This window comes from Rutilus rutilus (assembly GCF_951802725.1).
Source record: "Rutilus rutilus genome assembly, chromosome: 9".
NCBI lineage: Eukaryota > Metazoa > Chordata > Actinopteri > Cypriniformes > Leuciscidae > Rutilus > Rutilus rutilus.
Genome location: NC_140223.1, coordinates 23,719,339 through 23,739,070, shown reverse-complemented (window position 1 = coordinate 23,739,070; position 19,732 = coordinate 23,719,339). Strand labels below are relative to the sequence as shown.

The 19,732-nt window shown below is 39.4% G+C and overlaps 1 protein-coding gene across 3 annotated transcripts; it reads left to right on the top strand.

Moving 5' to 3' along the window:
- Nucleotides 1-984: 984 nt before the first annotated feature.
- akap1b (A kinase (PRKA) anchor protein 1b) lies at nt 985-14,582 on the top strand. Of its 3 annotated transcripts, none has more exons than XM_084418816.1 (11): nt 985-1,128; nt 5,524-7,091; nt 9,304-9,437; nt 9,712-9,838; nt 9,923-10,050; nt 10,365-10,542; nt 10,623-10,773; nt 13,391-13,458; nt 13,546-13,619; nt 13,711-13,776; nt 14,139-14,582. In XM_084418816.1, exons 2-11 carry the CDS (start codon nt 5,549-5,551, stop codon nt 14,199-14,201), a joined length of 2,532 nt encoding a protein of 843 aa, XP_084274942.1. In that variant the 5' UTR covers nt 985-1,128; nt 5,524-5,548; the 3' UTR covers nt 14,202-14,582. The 3 variants fall into 3 exon arrangements, with proteins under 3 accessions (XP_084274942.1, XP_084274944.1, XP_084274943.1); XM_084418817.1 differs by lacking the exon at nt 985-1,128 and adding an exon at nt 1,787-2,034; XM_084418818.1 differs by lacking the exons at nt 13,391-13,458; nt 13,546-13,619; nt 13,711-13,776; nt 14,139-14,582 and adding an exon at nt 11,160-12,486 and having other exon boundaries at nt 992-1,128.
- Nucleotides 14,583-19,732: the final 5,150 nt, after the last annotated feature.

The window sequence follows — 19,732 nt, the reverse complement described above, 5'->3', positions numbered from 1 at the left end:
ACTATAACCTAACTTTTAGGGCAATGTAATGAAAATACTCATTAACTCCATCTGAAATGAGTACAGTTCTACAATCTCTTAATTCTAATGGTAAATGAGCTAACGGTTTGGTTTTGTAATATTTAGTTATTCTAAATATATGGAAAAACAAAAGTATAACACAACCAAAAACATCTGTTGCATTTGATTCAAAATAACAGTTAAAACCCAATTTTGTTATGCAAAATACCTAAGAGACAAGTTGGTGACTCAAAAACATTTGGGTGGACCCAAAACTTTTCACTTTGGAATCTGTTAATTATCAATTGTAAAATAATATGTATAGATAATTTACAGATGCATTAGGGGAAATAAATAACATGGCAAATTTTTTTCCACATGATTTTAAATATACTTTAAAATACATTTATTTTAGGTACTGTACAAGTTTAGCATTTCATTTAAGTTTGTCACAGTTTTAATCACCTTTTTGCTTTTTTTTCAGGGTTTCTTAAAATAGGCTACTCCATAGTCTCTCAATTAATGTGAGGTCATAAAAAATACGTGTTGTTTAAACGCTTTAAAAAAATAAAAATAGTTTTAGATTAAATATAGCACACTGTCTGACAGGTCACAAACCGATAACTGATCTTTCAAAATGTGCCAAGCCTCCAATATACTGAAGTGTAGGCTACCAGACATGCAGGGGCAAAGTTCAAAGTTTAGCAGCTAACTGCAGTAAAACATAAAATATGTGCTGCTCTTTTTACTTCAAGTTTTTCTTTAACTGAAAACATATTTTGAGTTACAATTGCATGAATCTATTTTGAGTCTGTCTGTCACGTTCACGTCTTATTCCCTATAAATTATAAAAACCCAAACGAATGTCCTCAGTAGCCTCGCGAAGTCCGAGACCGCTGTAATCTCGCGACATTTCAATGCATTTACAGTGAGAGCGGACTTATCGCGAGATTTGATCAGCTGAAGCGTCTCTGTTTTTAGAGTGTGCGTTCGGACGGTCAACACGTGGGGAGGAGAGACAAGAGACACACAGATACGTGAAGAGGGGGGACACGTTGGGATTGTGCTGGGCCTTGAATACGTAACATTAATAATATACGGTGGCGGTGCGAGGGACGCATAAACACAGTGAGTATAAATCGCGTGTTCGGGTTTTACTTCATATGTTGATAGGTGAAGCTTATACCGCAAAGAGGGAGCCCATTTTAGCCGCCTCTCTTGATTAGTCCTGCTGTCTGGTGTGCAGTGCTAATCATACAAACTGATTTTAACCATCTTACATTCAATCATCTCATCTTGACAAATGATTTCCAGCTTCATTGGCTCGACAGTGTATGTTTGACATTGCGCCAGTGCTATCAGCTATCCAAAACGCTTTAGCTACTGCGGCTAACTGTCGCCAAATCTGAGTTCAATCCTAATGTATGGGTTAAGTCCTGCACGTCAATTAATTTCGTCTAATTAAGCAATTATTAAACGTCATAATTATCTAGTAACGTTAGACCAGGTACCATATCGCAAAGATCAGCTTGACCACCTTCAACTGGTATGACCAGTGAAGTTATCATGGTTTGGGATACAAATGACCTGTATTTTAAAGTTAGTTAGTAGCTCGTTGACCAGGACCAAGGTTAGATGTTCCACAAACTATATTGACCATTTTAGGATAGGTTGACAAGCTGGTTGCTGATTTGTTACTGTGCCTACCAGCTAGAAACCATGATAATCTGAATTTTCCCTTAGGGATTTGTAAATTGGATATTTGTGAGGTCAACTTCGTAATGTTACTTGGAGCTGTTGTGTTTTTGGTGTGGTCATTCTGCAGAATGACAGCGGAAAACACGCTCTCCTGCTTTGTTCTCTCGTCTTTTGCGCGTTAAAGTCAACTCGCACCTTCATTCAGCTGAATTATGTACCGAGCCACATGGACGAGCGGTTTCTGTGAACTCATGGATAATTCAGGGCCTCTCTGAAAGAGGACTCGGTGGAGGGTTACCCCGGTAAAATCGTTTTAAAGTCAAGATACCTGAAGCGGTCAGTACTTTAGATTGAATGGCTGCATGGGGTTGTAATTCATTCAGCGGCCTACCACGCGTACTGTAGGTCAACATCACCTCGCTAACTGGTTATGCGGGTTCTCCTTTATTTAATCACCTCGGTTATGTGTATGTTTCATTGCTGTCATAAACCGTTAAAGCTCCTGCTTTTATTTGACAAATTTCGCCCTTTAGTCCTTATGGCAGCAGCAGCCATGGACAGTTAGCTTGACTGCTAACACACGCAGCATGCATTACATCCTCGCAGACATCTGGTTTAACGTTTTATATTTGTCTCAGCCAAGACATGAGCTTTTATGCACAATTATGTCGTGTTATATTATTGACTTTCGCTGCATTGTCAGTGCGGTGAAACGCGCACGTCACTTTTGTAGCTCTCCTGTGTAATTCTCTGCCAGTGGCCGGTGCGCGTAACGATCACCGCACGCGCTGGAGGGTTCAGAGGTTCGCTTTTGTATTCTGAATGCAGCAGCTCTAGTAAGCCGCTTACTTGCGATCAATGGGTTCGTATGTAACGTGTTACGCGAACGACTGGCTACGGTGCCCTCTCCGTTATCTCTACACCTCCCCAAGGTCGAACAGCCACCGTGCAGCACGCGCTCGGGTCTTTTTCTATGGTCCGCTCGCGCACGCGCGCTAGGCCATGATATGACAGCGAGCGTTAACTCGGCGAGCGTTTATTTAACCTCATGGTGAAGGTGAACACGGTCTTCCTGAATCAGTTTGTCATTTACTATGCAGAAACTACAGCATGTTGCTCTGTTCGTTTAACGTGTCTGCTTGAAACATGCTCTCGAGACTGATAGCGCTAACAGATAGTATAGTAGTAATATTATTGCATGCATTGTATGAACAGACCGGCCCTCCATAGCTATTACTTTTACAGTTTCATTCAGCAGAGAATAGGAATGGAGAGTGGGTCATTATGTTATTATTAATAGCCTAGTTATCTGAAATGTAGAAATTGGTTGGTGATTTGGAATCTGTTTATGTGGCACTTAAAATAGGTAGGGTACAGTTGTTTTTATGTTTTATTAATAAAATATTTTTCAATTTCAGAAGATCAAATTAAATGCTATATGAGTGATTTTCATTTAAGCAGTTTGCAGATTTTGCTATCTTGTCATCAAAATATGTGATATGTAGGCTGACTTTTTTTTTTTTTTTTTTTTTTTTTTTTTTTTACACAGCAATATTACATAAATGTAAGAATTGAACATGATGTATGAAACGGGTTGAACAATACAACAGAATGGGTGACAGCATTGTTCATTTATTTAGCTCGATTAATGCTGTTGCTCAGTAGGGGCTATCTAGTTTAGTTTGGGACCAAATTTTGGTTTGTTGTGATTTATAAACTAGCCATATATGTGTGTATAGATAGATATAGATATTGATATATATAAGATGCTATTACCATTGTACTTAAACATGTCTGCAATCACCAAGTCCCTGTAATAATTAGAAATGGCCAAATTGCAAATATGTAAACCTACTGCTACATGCTGTAGTCCTTATTCATTGACATTTGGAGAGGCAGTTGGCAGGCTGTCTTTTGAAACTCTATCTGAAAGCTGAAAAGAAACAGAAACCTCTTTATCTTTGGTTACTATGTACAGCAGTTAATGGGAGGGGTTTGTATATGATGTGTTCCTCCTCTTCTTGAGACTGGGATATGCTGCTCCCATGATGGAAAGGCATGCATGAATGTCCTTTTTTAACTCTGAAAGGATGCTCCTCCCATTCAAGCAGTGAGGTAGACATGGCACGTAGCTCCCAGCAGCCTCTGAGGTTGAATGTCAGCCATGTGATATTGTCCCTGAAGTTTTTGCATGGTTGGCCAGAAGTCTTCCCTCTCTCACTGTAAAGCAGCCTGACCAAAAGTGCTTCAAACAATGCAATATAAAATGCAATCTTTCTTTTTTTTAAGATTCCGGTTGATTACTTTCTTACATTATGATTGGATCTGTCTTGAAGGATGCTGTTTTTTTTTTTATTGCATACTATATATTTATCAAGATATGTATAGGTCAATGCAAGATGTTTAATGCCCATGCATCTTGCCTAAATGTGAGTTAGTTGTTTTCTAAATGTTACACAGACTTGTGAACAAGACAAAGGAATTAATGTTGACTAGGGTGCAATTTTCCAAGATGAGTATGAGTCACCCATTCTTTCACTTCTTCCCAAAGGCAACGCATCCTAAACCAGAAATAAAACATTTTATTACACATCTTTCTTGAATGCTTATTGGTCTATCTGTGGTAAAATGTTTGCAACTGGTTTCCAGCTATAAATGCTTTGCTAGCTTAAAGGAACACTCCACTGTTTTTTGAAATAGGGCTTATTCACCTTCTTTCCTACATTTAGATAGGTGGGCAAATGCATTTTTGTCTCAGTGCATGCATTGTTTTAGTTTGACAGGGTCGGCGCTAGCTTAGCTTAGCATAATGAATGGAATCCTTTGTTGCCAGCTAGCATGTCCTGAGTAAAAGTGATATAAAAAAAAAAACCCACCTAATTACTTCTTGTGGCCTGCGTATTCACAACAAGTACAAATAGCGATGCAGATTAACACTAGGTGATTTCCTATGCAGATATTGACTTGGGACTATATTAGGGGGAAGCACAGGCAAAGCACTGCTACTTGGGCGCAGAGATATCACGCCCAAGTAGCAGTGCTTCGCCTGTGCTTCCCCCTAATATAGTCCTTAATATATAAGTCAATATCTGCCTAGGAAATCGCCTAGTGTTAATCTGCATCGCTATTTGTACTTGTTGTGAATACGCAGGCCACAAGAAGTAATTAGGTGGGTTTTTTTTTTTTTTTTATATCACTTTTACTCAGGACATGCTAGCTGGCAACAAAGGATTCCATTCATTATGCTAAGCTAAGCTAGCGCCGACCCTGTCAAACTAAAACAATGCATGCACTGAGACAAAAAAGCATTTGCCCACCTATCTAAATGTAGGAAAGAAAGTGAATAAGCCCTATTTCAAAAAACGGTGGAGTGTTCCTTTAATGTCTCTCATATCACTCTGCTCTCTTCTTTAAAAGAAAAAAAAATTATATCAATAAAATTCATGAACTTCATGAACAATATTTCATGTCCATTCGTTTAAATATTTAAGTAGCTGTGTCGTTAGTGGGATAATGTACAGTATTTTGGTTATTGCAAAATAAATAACTTATCCTATTTGTGATCCTTAAGAACTAGCTTTTGACTGTGCTAATATTAGAAATATTGGTGGTTAAATTGTGGGGGCATATCTAAATACCCCTGTTTGTTTCTTTGTATTTATTTTTTAATTGTTTATATCTTAACTTTTTGTAATAGGATTGAATGGTTCTGCTTGGTGTGTATGTCAAGTTTATGGTCTGTCCATTATGTTGCAACATAATTGTCATTTGCTGTTATGTCTTGGTTTAACTCAATTTAACAAATTTTTTTTTTTTGATCTGCAGGTGTAGCTGCTAGGGTCTAGAGGAGATGCCACTGAGGTTCCGGTCCTTTGTTCCGTATACGCTTCCTGGAGTGCTAGCGCTCATAGGCTGGTGGTGGTACATCTCCCGCAAGAAAGAGCGAATCACCAGCCGGGACAGTGAGGAGGGGTCAGTTATGGGCTTGCGGACCTCCTCTGGCGAGGGCAGCAATGGGATGGTCGACAAGAGCTGCCCCGCAGCCAGCAGTACACACCGTAGAACCAGCCGTGACAGAGTCAAGGCCAAAGAGCACAGACCTGTTGAGCAGGAAGTTGTTGCGGAGATTCACACGCCAGTGCTAAAAGCCACTGCGGGAGAGGTTCTTGGCGCCCCTCCAGTTGTCTTGGCAAGTGGACAGCTAAGCGCTCCTCAGAGCGGTGCAAAATCATTGCCCCCACAAAGCCACCCAGAGACAACCAGGCAGACGACTCCTGTGTCATCTTCAACCCCAACAAAAACAGTGGAGGAGAGCCCTAATCACAAAGAACCAGAGGCCGCCACTGACAGCAAACCTTCAAATCAGTTTCCGCCAGATCTAGCAAGTGCTGCTTCAATCAAGAAGCAGGTCGAACACCAACCACTAATTAGGCAGCGTCCCGCAGAGCTAGCCAAAGCAGAGCGACCTGAACCTGAGGGAGAGGTGGCCACTGAAACCTCGGCACCGACATGCGCTCAGAATCTGCCAGCTGACATTTCAAAAGATGAGCAGGCCTTCGTTGCGTCGTCAACGGAAGGCGAGGCTGTCTTGCTGGAGATCTGCAGCCCAAAAACACCTCTGACTCTGACCTCGTTCCCCAACTCCACCAGTACACCCCTCTCAGAAAGATCAACTGAGGCCCAGCACCATGAAAACGGAGACCTGGGCCTGCCGGTCGAGACCAGCCCAGACATGCAGGAGCTCCAGCGCCTCGCGGCGGGGCTGATCTCTGAGGTCATCTCGGCAGCCACCCAGGAGGTCATGGCGGTCAGCAGCTGTGAGTTGCGGTACAGCAAGGGCTCTGAAGCTGCTGACAGCAGTACGCCAGCTGTAAATGGTAAGGAAGTAGAGTTGTGTGTACCTCCTGAAAGTACAGAAAGTGAAGAGTCTCGGGCGGCACAGATAGCGGAAGAGATTGTCAATGGTTGTCTGGCACCTTCGCTCTGGAAGATGCCAGAGAATGAGAAGGAAAAAGGCTTGTTGACTGTGCCGTCTGGGGAACAGTTGGAGTCAACGCCAGTTCTGGCCAAGCTGCAGGCGGAGGAAGCTTTGGTTGAAGACTCGGGATGTAGCACATGCCAATCCGAGGATGGCATCAGCAGTGAGGACCTCCGTAGCACGGGATTGTCCTCGACAGTTTCTGAAAGCAAGGAGGACCTCATTCAAATTTCAGGGACTTGTAGGGCCTCAGAGGGTCATGGAGATGGACTACAGGAGAGTCTTGTTCTAATTGCTCCTCAGGAGTCCCCGCTTACTGCAGAAAATGTTGCTACGGTTTGCGAAGCAGCACGGTTGAATGGAACAGGCCTCAGGAATGGCGCCGCTAGCGAGGTAGAAGCTGACCAATCAGGAGGTGAGTTAAAGTTCTTAAGAATTTAAAAGAATGAAAATTATGTCATTTACTCAACCGTCTCAAGTCAATCCGAATCTTTTTCACTTTCCTCTGTGGGAGCCAAATAATACAGTGGCTCACCTACCCGAATCTATCGTTGGAGCGTCGGATGATAATACACACATCTCAAGTTTGCATAATCACAAAATTATTTAAATAACCAACATTAGATCAATCAACATTCCTCAGGCTTTGTTCTATGGAACACAATATATTTGGAAACATTTATTTGTCTATTAAATTAAAGTGAGTGGGGTCCATTGTTGTTTTGACCTCATTGACTTTATAATTCTATGAATAAAACAGTTGAAACATTCTTCAAAATATCATGCAATTTGTGTTTCGCAGGAGAAAAAAATCAAACAGTTTGGAAATTATATGAGGGAGGGTAAAAGATGACAATTTTTATTTTCGGGTGAACTGTCCCTTTAGTCAAACTGAAATTAAATTCACAATATTGACTTCCTTTAATTTCAGGGGTCTCAAAGCATCTCTCTGTATGCTCTCAGTATTCACACTTCATATGAACTCCATCTTGGGAGATTGTTTGATTGTGCTTTACTTAATAGTTTGGGATGAGATACGCTTATCGTGCATTAATGCAAAGCGATCTGTGTTTGCTTTTTCCCCATGGCTCATGTTGTGTAGTGTCAAACGTTTTTGCTGGTGCAAATCTAACTTTCCACAAAGGTTTTGAATTTCCATCAAAAGGAAGGCACACAGGATTGGAATCATTTACTAACGTGCTCACGGTTTTCAATTGGCTTTGTTTTTGTGTTTAAATGCAACCAGCATCAATCCTCCTCTTCTTGACATTTGGCCAGATGTAGGCTAGTAGTGCAAAAAAGCCTGAGTCAAGGGTACCTCTCAAACTGTGAATAGACTCTCTTGAAACCTCAGATGCTCAAATTCCCAAACAGTGTATGTTACATGAACACAGCCACATGTGCACAGCTGTTTTTACCACTCCTACTACAGCAACTTCCTTACATGGATATCAGCGGTGTCTTGCCTTTTTAACTTCAGAGCAGGTGTTAGAAATGGCCACTAGTTGTTCTGTTATTAGTTATTCAATGGCTGTTTTTACCAGAACGTGGCTATACAGCACACTGACCATTTTGCAATGTTTGTATTTTAATGCTGAGTGAGTATTTTTCTGTTGATTTAATGACAAGAATCACTTGTGTGGTGTGTGTGAGTGATTTGCCTGAACCGTTGTGAGGTGTTGCTGCCTCACCAGCTGCTGCTGGTGATCCTTCTCCTGCCATATTGTGACCTGAGATTGGTGTGGAGACTGGCAGCACCTGGTGTCTCAGCCCGTCCTCTCTTGAATGAAAGGAGAAAATGTAACAGACCCTTGATGCTTCTTTCCCATTAGTTAAAGCAGAGTAAATGGGCAATTGTGGACACTGTCAACTTCAAGTTGGAGAAGTGTCATAAGCTTACTGCTTTAATGGTATCAATCAAGAACAATAGCGGCATGGTTTTCGTCCTGAGGGAAGAGGCTGGTTGTTTTGTTTGTTAATGGTCCTTGTCATCTGTTGTGTTTGTTATTGTTACCCCATGGTTACTTAGCAAACAGTGATGACCTGGCTAAGCAGGCATTTGCGTTCAGTCTGTTAAAGAATGGTCTGTTTAGACCCCCTGAATGTCATTGATTTGGGTTGCAGTAATGTTGTCGGGAGAACGTTGCTAACAATCGGTTTTACTATATCCAGATCATCTTGGAATTAGTTGTAGGTGATTATTGATTTCTTTAAGATGGAAGTTTTTTTTATTTTATGCATTTATTTAAATATTTATTTTATGCAATACTGTATATAATATTTCTACGATATGCAGACCACCCCAGAATTAATTGCAGGTAATATTGATTGGTTTATTCAGTCGGCAGAACTTTTTTTATTTAAATGTATTTTATTAATTATGTCTTACCTTTTTATGCATGTCTTTATATTTATATATGTGTGTGTGTGTGTGTTTGTGTGTATAGTATTTTGTATTTATTTTAACCAATGTGAATCTTAAGGTTTTGCAAATGTTTTTTGAAAATAGTAAATTGACTAAAAACTTAAATTTTTCAAACATTTGCTGAAATCAATGAAATGATTCTGTATGTTTATACTTTGACACATCTGACTGACATTTGTGGGGGGTTTTTTTGTCATAACAGGTTCAGATGTGAATAGCATGGATTCAGTGGACAGCTGTTCCACCTTGGGGGTGGGAGACGGCCAGCCGAGTGGCAGCCAGACCTGTCAATCACAGAGCTCAGAGCTTGTTGTGTGGGAGATTGAGGTGCCAAAGGTGTGTTTCCCTTTAAACCCTGATTCTGATTCACATTATTCTACTTCCATCAATCAAAAGTTTTTTTCTGATACAATTTTAGAATGAAGAAAAACTCATTGCATGTTGTCTTACAGCCCTTCATCTAAATGTCAAAGCACAGAGCAACTTTTGTCAACACCACGGCCTGAATGCGTAGCACACGTTTATTAAAGCTAATTAACTTAACTAGTCGATCATTATGTATGAATTCATTAAAACCTGTCTTGATATCTGTGGTTCTCTGATTTTATAGCATCTAGTGGGACGGCTAATTGGCAAACAAGGGAGATATGTGAGCTTCCTGAAGCAGAGCTCTGGTGCTAAGATCTACATTTCAACCCTGCCTTACACTCAAGAGTTTCAGATCTGCCATATAGAGGGTAAGTCAGTCTCTCCGAATGGCTATATTTTTCCAGTTCAGCCATAGCCTCTTTGAATTGTTTTTGTTCTGGTTTGCTTCGTAGGAAGCCAGCAGCAGGTAGATAAGGCGCTGGCCTTGATTGGGAAGAAGTTTAAAGACTTGGACCTGACCAACTTGTACGCCCCACCGCCCCCACCACTAACGCTGCCCTCTCTACCCATGACTTCCTGGGTAAGATTGGCTCCTTCCCCCCACTCCTGCAGACTACATAGGCAGCTACCTTTTAAGGCAGCATTCTGACTGTCATCCAGCACTCTAACACTTTCTGTGTAAACTGTACATGGTATTTTTTTGTTGTTGCGTTAATTATCACATTCAATTCAATAGGACAGATCCTGTAAGACTGGATTTATGAAGGTTTTGTTCGCAATCTGGTCATGTTACTTGAATAAAATCGAACTGCAACCAAACAACAATAAAAACATCAGATAATTCCTGGATTTTGACATACTAACATAGTGCTTCAATGGATCTGCCTGGTACAGCTTCTGTTGCCCAGTGGGGTGACAGTGGAGGTGATCGTGGTGAACATTGTATCAGCCGGTCACCTGTTTGTCCAGCAACACACTCACCCTACGTACCACGCACTGCGCAGTCTGGACCAGCAGATGTTTCTGTGCTATTCACAGCCCGGCACTCCCCCATTGCCATCACCTGTTGAAGGTAAAAGGCTCCCCCTTCTCTCTTTTCACATTCCTCATTCTGCAGAGAATTACTCATTTTCTCTCTCATCTCTTTTCCAGTTGGAGTGATTTGTGCGGCCCCAGCTGTCGATGGAGCCTGGTGGCGAGCGCAGGTCATCTCCTTCTACAAAGATTCAACCGAAGTGGAAATCCGATATGTTGATTATGGAGGCTACGACAGAGTCAAAATTGACACCCTTCGACAGATCAGGTTTAATACTACCCCCACCCCCCTTTCTTTTTTTCTTTTTTTCTTTTTTTTACCTCTCCCTCTCATCAATGTACTGCTGTCAATTTAATTGCACCCTTTTGTGTGATTTAATCGCACGCTTATCATAAAATTAAGCACACACCATTTATACATACACCATTTCATCATCGTTTGCTATATCCAGCAAAGTAAACTATTCGATTGAAGGGTGATACTCACAAAACTGTATTTTCTGCAAACTTTTTTCTAGGTAAATTTTTATTTATTTTTACAAAAAGTACACCAAATAACCAAATGATATAAGGAATCCATATAATTCATAAATGTATGCACACCAAAGCCAAAGCGTTTACATAAGAAAATTTTCCTTTTTATTTTCTTTCCAGAATTCAACAGTGCGACAGCAAAGAGCATTTACATTTTAGACAAGTCAAGTTGCAACAAGTTACAATACTGAACAGGACCACAAAAAAAGCCGTAAACCAACAGCCTTGACCTGACTGCATGTACCTACTACAGTACACGGATCCATTCAGAATGACTAAACACAAGACAAATCAAAATATTATCCTGAATGTGTGTGTGGAAACAATGTACTGAATGTAGTGAAATGTGTCAGTGCATAAATAGCCTACAATGTGCGATCAGTGCATCGGAGAGTGCACATACATTATTTGTTTGCGCATCAATATAACGGATTCACGTGTGCTTACTGTACGACTCCTGTACGTCTTTACCTTGATTGCAATCCTCATCCATCAAAACTTCACTAGCAAGACACTGGTTTGCTTTTTCCAACCGAGGAACGTAGTTTGCATATCATCTGGCCATGCAACAGTGGGATGTTTTGACGTTCAGTCTGTATTTCACACAGCACGATGCGTGAGGGAAACACACACTGGAATGAATAATTAACTTAAAATGCAATGTGAGTCTCTGTTCTCTGTGCCATCTCTGATGAACTCAGCCTGGCCTTCTTTACATTAGCACTGTTTTGGACTGATTGTTTGAAAGAATTTGCTTACTGGATCATTCGACTGAAATCTTACTCTGGCGATTAGCGGTTTAAAATGATCTTTTTGCAAACAGAGAAGTGAAATCAGGTTAAAGGGTTAGAATAGAAATGTCCACCTATCGGCGTTACAGACATAGATAAATATACATAGATACCACATAGATGTTTCAATGGCCCACCATACGTAAGCCGTCTGCCATATTGGAACTGTCAAAGCCAGTCCGTAAACATTCGAGAGCAAGTTGACTCTGCGTCTGCAACCGAAGTTAGACGCATGTATGAAAATCTAAATCTGCAATCTGACTTCAAATGATTATGCTAAATTAACACAATATAAAGCAAAGGCGTCCGCTAACACGACATTAAAACGTTACCATAGTTTAAAAACCTGTATGAAAACACAAACCAACACACTCACTTGTAAAAGGTTATCCCATTTCTTCAGGAATTTAAATCTGGTTTTTACAACCAGAAGCTGAGCAATGTTGTGTCATCATTGATTCTTATTGTGAGTGACGACATGCTGAACGTTGTAAGATGGCGGGCGCGCAGACATGTCTGTTGGGGTCGAATGTGGATCTACTTATACATATCTATGATTATATGTTTGATATGTTTGCGCCATTGTAAATGCTCAGCGTGATAAACTCCTGAACGTTGAAGATCTAATTGCGTGACATAAATTACATTAATGATGCAATTACACATGCTTCAGTAATTTATTTGCATTAAATTATTTTGAAGTGTTAAGGATTTTAAATTAATCGAATGTGTTACCGCATTAACGTTGACAGCCCTATTCTTAAAGTAAACAGCTGTATCATGCATTGTCCACAACACAAAATGTTATACAGAAATAATAATTACATATCAATTTAATTTAATATGTATTATTTATAAGAACACTACCTTGTTAATTAGGTGCGAAAAAAAAGAAAAGTTTTTAAATGTCTCAAGGCTGCATTTATTTGATCAAAAATACAGTAAAACATTAATGACAATTAAAATGACTCATTTGAATACACTTTTTAATTTATTCCTGTGATGGCAAAGCTGTATTTTCAGCATCTTTACGCCCGTCTTCAGTGTCACATGATCCTTCACAAATCATTCTAATAAGCTGGTTTGGAATCGTATGTTGAAAACGGTTGTCCTGCTTAATATTTTTGTGGAAACTGTGATGCATTTTTGCAGAATTCTCTGATTAATATAAAGTTCAAAAGAACATAATTTATTTGAAATTGAAATTTTTGTAACATTTATAAATTTCTTTACTGTCACTTTTGATCAATTTAATGCATCCTTGCTGAATTATTATTATTTTTTTTTATCTTGCTGACTTTTGGATGGTCGTGTATTTTAATATAGTATTGATTTTTTTATATAGTAAAATTTGTCATGAATGTTTAGGCATAAGGTCAAATAATTTGCATGATTTCTATGCAGTCAGGATGGCAATAGATGATATGATTGGTTGAAATTGAAGTTACTCATGAGTCATGATCAACCTCCCACCTTTAGATGCTATTCCTATCTTTTCAGCATTTTGTTGTTTTGAATCATAGTCGTCTTCTGTGGACCCACCTAACTTTTCTTTTTCAGATCGGACTTTGTGACGTTACCGTTCCAGGGAACTGAAGTGTTATTAGACAACATCGCCCCACTTCCAGGTATGCCTTGTTCTTTTAAATCTTAGAAGTTGAATTTTTCATCAGCTTATTCCAGCTGGATCTCACTGTTGTTCACTTGTTCATTAGGAGAGGATCGGTTCTCAGCAGAGGCCAATTCTGCGCTGGAGGAGATGACAAGAGGGGTTCCATTGCTGGCACAAGTGAGTCTTTAAATCATTCATTAATGGATGACATTTATGTTGATGCCGTTTACAACCAACAGATAATTTAACGGGTATTTTTTTCATATAGGTCACCAACTACGACAATAATACAGGACTTCCTTTAGTACACATGTGGAACATGGTGGGAGAGGAGGTAAAATGACCGTAACATTTTTTTTATTTAATAAAATTATTTATGGGAAAGGATGTAAAATTACATTTTTATTTAAAAAAAAAAGAAGAAAATTACTCCAAAATATAATATTTTGACATTTACTCATCCTCTTGTTTCAAACCTGTATGTCTTCATTTCTTTTTTGCAACAAAAGGATGTTGAGCAGAGTGTCACCCTTTTAATAAACTATTGATTTGACATAGCAAAAGTATTGAGAAACTGTGTACAGTTTTTCATGTGCAATCTCACTCATTTTAAAGGGGTTTCTTTCACGCTTTGCATTTGTCTTCGATAATGAGTAGCATGAATAACATGATGATACTTGGTTCCTTTTTTTGTAGCTGGTCCTGCTCAACCGCACTTTGGCAGAGCGAGGTTATGGCACCTGGGTGGACAGTTTCTGATCCTCCAGAGATCCCTCGCCCTCCTCTCCTCACTCACCTCGTGGCCCACCTGCCCCTTAATTATCCTCACTCATCATGAATATCAGCAGGTTCTGTCCTCCTCACCCACCGTGTCCACCACCACCTCCTACATGAAGTGCGCATCACTGGCTCTGGGAGTTTCTTTTTTTGGTTTGCTGTCCCCTCCATCCTGCCTTTTTCCACTTTCATTTTTTCCTCTCTATCCCCTTGCGTAAGAAATCAATGTACTGTATGAAAGAGAAAAAAGAGGGAGCTAAGCGTCAATGACTGAACCACCAACGAGGACTGAAGTTTTCTTGACTTTGTGCTCCTGTAAATTTAAATATTGTAACTAAATAAAGGTTAATCATGTTTTCCGTCCGATCAGACTCCTTCCAGCACAAAAAAAAAAGACTGGATTATCATGCCGTGGATGAAAAATCTGTAGTGATTAAAAAAGTACATTTGTGAAGATAACTATGGTGCAGTTAAGACTCAGTGTTGTTGCTGCTGATGTAATCCTGAGACTTGAGACATCATGTTTGCATTTACGTTATCACGGCTTTGTCCCGGTTTCACTCTCCAGCCAGGTGGTTCTCCGTGCAGTTCAACAAGGAATAAACGACCACAGCTCCATGTCCTCATCTCTATGTCTGTCTGTACAACAGTGTGGCCTTAAGAGGGTAATACTCAGCCAATTTCATGACCTCCCTCTTCCCCACACTCTGGATCTGTAGGAATCCAACTGCCTTCGGCGTCAATAGGCCTGACACTAAGCATCACTTCATTTACTTCACTGATTACGGAGTCTGTTAATCCAGGAGACGTCTGTGCCCTCCTGACCTTTGGGCCTTTTTTAGGAAAGACTACACTGAGTCTTCAGCCCTAGAGGGACACTAGAGCTTGAATGGTGCTGCAATAGATGGCAAAAGGGCCTGTACGGCTAATTCTTATCTGTGGAGACGCTAAAAGAATGACTACACAAACCAGAACACTACTGCGTGATGAGGACAGCAGGGCACTTCCCTTCTGGGTGGATGAATTGCATTCAGTGGGTCTGTGTGTTTTTGTATGCATGTAATTCTGCTCCAAAGCACGTCGAGTCACATGTCGCATTATCAGTGTGATGGGCTGCTTGCTTTCGTCTCACTCAAGATCAGTCTCGCAATAACGTCACGTCTAGTAGACCCATTGCCATTAATGTCTCTTTGCGTTCTGTACATAACATGTTTCACGGTGTCCAATCCCAGCAACCCACCCAATTGGCTCCTAGAAGAAGCTGTCCATACACCTACCTGGCTTGGAGTAAAGCTTTTAAGCCTTATCCGTTGTTCTTTTTTATGTTGGTTTCACAGGGGATGAAATAAGGTCTGCTTTATTGCTATAATTTGTTAAAGTATAATGACGCAGAGATTAATAATATTCCCTTTTTTGTATCTTGTCATTAATCATGCTCTTTCAGTCGTTGAATGGCTTTTTGGCCAAGGCTCGCCCCTTTTTCTGCTGCTGAATTCTTGCTAATCTAATGTTGGACTTCAGAATGTCTATGGGTGTCCTTGGAGGGAACATTTCCAGGCTTTTAGCTTGGTTATGGTTTGTCTGATTCGTTTTGATTGTTAGCACTTCAGTTGTTAGTTTCTTATGCCCTTGATAAATTTTCCAGTGTCAGAAATAATAATAAAAAAACTCCCTGTCACTGAATATATTTGGCTTATCCAGAAAAATCTGGACAAAAACAGAAATAATTTTGAAACGATAATACAACCTGCTCACTTTAATTTAGCGGTAGTGAGCGCTAAGTACATGTAAACTGACAGCATCGGAAAGTAACGTCGACTAAAAGAAAGCAGGTTTAGACGTTTGTGATGGTATTTGCACGGTTTTCCAATATGCTGCGAGGTTTTTCTGCAATATTTCCCTCACAACCTCGTTTCTGTACTCTCTTACGTTTATCTCAGGTATGAGCTTTTCATTTATCACCATTCTGTGTTCGAGGAGAGTTATTAGTCCAATTATTTCAAACTACTTTACCTGTGTGAACGTGCGCGGCCCATTAGGTACATTATATGCCTGCGCTACAGGTGAATGAATAAGGAACCACACCGACCTCAGAGCCGAGACGTTTCATTGGTCTGTCTTTAGGTTTGTTTGTTTTACGGTTTATGTATTGATCAAGTCCAGTTAATCTCTGCATACGCTCATATCTTTACTGACATGGCTTCCTACCACCAATTCAAATGTCTACACCTGTATGTTCCTACCCGCTCTCGTGTAATGAAAAATCACGCTATTTTAGACTTGTCCAGGTGTGTGTGTGTAAATAAGGTGTCTCACTGTAAAAACACTTGGAGCGAGTGTAGGAAGCAAAAGGGAACTTTTTTTTTTTTTTTTTTTTCTGTCTCATCCCCACCTTCCAAAATCTGCTCATTTGTTCTCTGTTGGTAGGAATGGTTTGCAATGTTTGCTTAGCTAGATAATTAATCATTTGATTATTTAAATGAGTGTAAGAAATTCTGCATAGACATGTACAGGTCAGTTTTTGCCAGACTCACTACAAGGTTTGATTCTTTGGTTGTACAGATCTATTGAAAAAAGAGAATAAAGTTATTAAAAATATTTCCTATATTTTACATGTTGTATTTTAGTTATGAAATCAGTGTGACTTGGCTTGTTATATACTGCACCAAACAAACCAAATGTTTAAAGTCATTCAGCATATTAGAATGACTTCTGAAGGATCATGTGACACTGAAGACTGGAGTGATGATGCTGAAAATACAGTTTGCCACCACGGGTCCTACGAGTCCGTAGTTCTTTTTCTTAACCTGTAGAGGGAGTTAAATACCAAGTTATGATCATGCTTCTCTCCAAGGCTGAGTTCATGCATTTCAGCTGTAATCCCAACAATGACATTTCCAAGAACAAGGATATTCTCTCTGACGTGCCAGTGTAAACACTTCTAAATGAGACCTCTTTTATCCATCCTTCAGCAGCATTAGTTGACGAATCGTCTCTTCCATTTGCTACACTGCTAAATTGGAGAGAGTCCTTTAGGTAACAACTCATGACTTTTTCTTTTTTTAAACCAGAGTTTGTACCGCGAGCCACCTTTGCACTCTGCTGCGGCTGAGACAGACAATAAGTGACACTTGTACCTGAGCTTTTGTTCAGAATTATTTTATTTTTTTCATTCTTATCATGTATTAAATGCCCCTGGCAAATCCCTGATGATTTCGGAGGGTTTTCAAATAAAATTGTACAAGTCTGTTCACTATAGGTAGGTTTAGCCATTAGAATGACTTTAATTGTATGTGTATGACATTTTGAGAGGCTTCAGGTTAGTGCTGTTGTGTGCTACAAAACCACAAATCCTTGTTGCTGTTGATTTAATTTATTGGATGATTTATGAGTTTAAATCTTTGGTTATAAAGTGACATGAAAGTATCCATCAGCAGCATTATATGGTGAATGTTGGATGATCTGTAGGTGACACCACATCTCAGGTTTTGGCAAATCAGGTCTTGGTAAATCATAACTCTTCCTGCAAGTCCAAAAAAACAAAACAAAAAAACAGTAGAAATAGAAACACGTGCCTCATCAGCAGCCAACTTAAACTTTAGAAGTCCTAGTGTATACTTATTACTTAAAACTTATGGCTGTTTTGCCATTTAAAGGCTTCATAAAACTGGCAGATGATGCCACAATAAATTATCTAATGAGAAACAAGGTAATGAATCTGGCAATAAGGTGCCAAAAAAGTAACTTTGGTGTAACTAAGGGACTGATATTAGAAAACTTTCTCCAGTTTTCTCTTTCTGTACATTTCAGTCAGACTTTGGATATCTTCATGTTTTGTGATTTGAATCGCACATTCAATGATTCAAAGTCAAGGCAGAAACCATAATATATGATCAGTCTCCGACGTTGGATTTTGGTTGGAAATGAAAGTCGAGTTGACGTCAGAACCCGACTGATGTTAGTTTCTGACGTCAACGCGATTTTCATTTTCAACCACAGTTCAACGTCGGAGATTAACGTCAGTCTGACGTTGGATTCTGACATCAACCTGATTTTCATTTTCAACGTTGGGTTTGGTCTTCTAAATGCGAATTCTGGAGCACACTAGCTTATAGATAACAGCAAGGCTAACATATTCATACTAAAAACCCAAAAACTTTAAATAGGGCACTATTTGAGGGAACAGCCGTGTCCGAAACCATTGTGGACGTTATTGAGTAAATTGATTCAATCTCACATTCAATCCCACTACTGGGGAAATTAATCAAAATTAATTTGATATTGATATGAGGGTAGGCAGGCAAAGATTCAGAGGCAAAAGGTACTGTAAGTATTACACACAACAATGCAACAAAAATAAAGTAAGAAAGTTGTGTACTTTGTCCACCTTTGATGATTATAGTTAGTGTTTTTATTCATGTGGGGTCAAACAAGATTCCACATCATCCCGGTATAAACCACCATACTGAACCTCAGGCAATGAGTACAATAATCAAAACAATTAACTACCTCATTAGAAGGAAATCATCATAACTGATACACAAGTCCAGTTTAAGATAGTGCCTGTGTTGTGGTAGTTTCTGCCTTGCTAGTCTAAGCTGATAATTACCATGTTCAACTCCACAGGAGTCCATGATGGTAGCCGAACAAACTCAGGGTTACAGGATTAGTTTCGAGTTGACAAAAGCAAACCAATCCAACCAGTCTTTGTTGGTACCATGATGCTGATCATCAACTTTCTGTCAACCCAGACTTTGATCCTGAGTATAGGTGTGACATCAGTGGAACTGCGATTCACTTGCCTCTTCTGCAGAATATTATGAGATTGAAAAATATAAAGAATTGAAACACATTTACACAGCAAGAAGTAAAGAGCTTTGACCAAATCTATTGTTAGGCCTATAAGTGCAAGTAAAAGTTAAGTTTATATAATTGATAGAGAATTGAACATTTAAGCTCACATGTAGTAATTTTTGTAGCTTTAACTATTGATTTTAAAGCTTATGTATACTACCTTTATAAATTCATATTGATTTAAGCAAGTGCTTAATAGTGTTGTAGTACTCGAGACTGGTCTCCGGTCTTAAGACCATGTTTTTTTTTTTTTGAAGGTCTTGGTCTTATCTCTGTCTCGACCGTACTTGTACATTTGTGTCTCGGTCTCAGACTAAGAGGACTCAGGATTTTATCTCAAGACCACAACTGCGAGGATATCACTAAATTGCCGGGGCATTATCTGATTTATTTGTAAACATCATTAATGTAATTCTAATGTGATTTTTTTTTTTTTTTTTTTTTTTTTTATTACTGTAGTGTGGGGTTCGAAATCAATGCAGGATTGTCTCAAAAAAAAGTCAAATGCCCAGAATTAATACAAATGGCCACAAAATTCAAGACATGATTGCAAAAAAGTACTTGTATGAGATTTTTTTGTATTATAACCTATTATATAATTATCCAATATCACAAGGGCAAGAGAGCTGTTTTCACAAATATGAGCATGATTGCAAATG

What these genes read in the sequence shown, in the direction of transcription:
- akap1b (XM_084418816.1), top strand. Translation starts at nt 5,549, where the DNA reads ATGCCACTGAGGTTCCGGTCCTTTGTTCCGTATACGCTTCCTGGAGTG. An exon ending in CTCTACCCATGACTTCCTGG is followed by an intron (nt 10,051 to 10,364) that starts GTAAGATTGGCT and finishes TGCCTGGTACAG; the next exon opens with CTTCTGTTGCCCAGTGGGGT. An exon ending in GGAACATGGTGGGAGAGGAG is followed by an intron (nt 13,777 to 14,138) that starts GTAAAATGACCG and finishes CTTTTTTTGTAG; the next exon opens with CTGGTCCTGCTCAACCGCAC.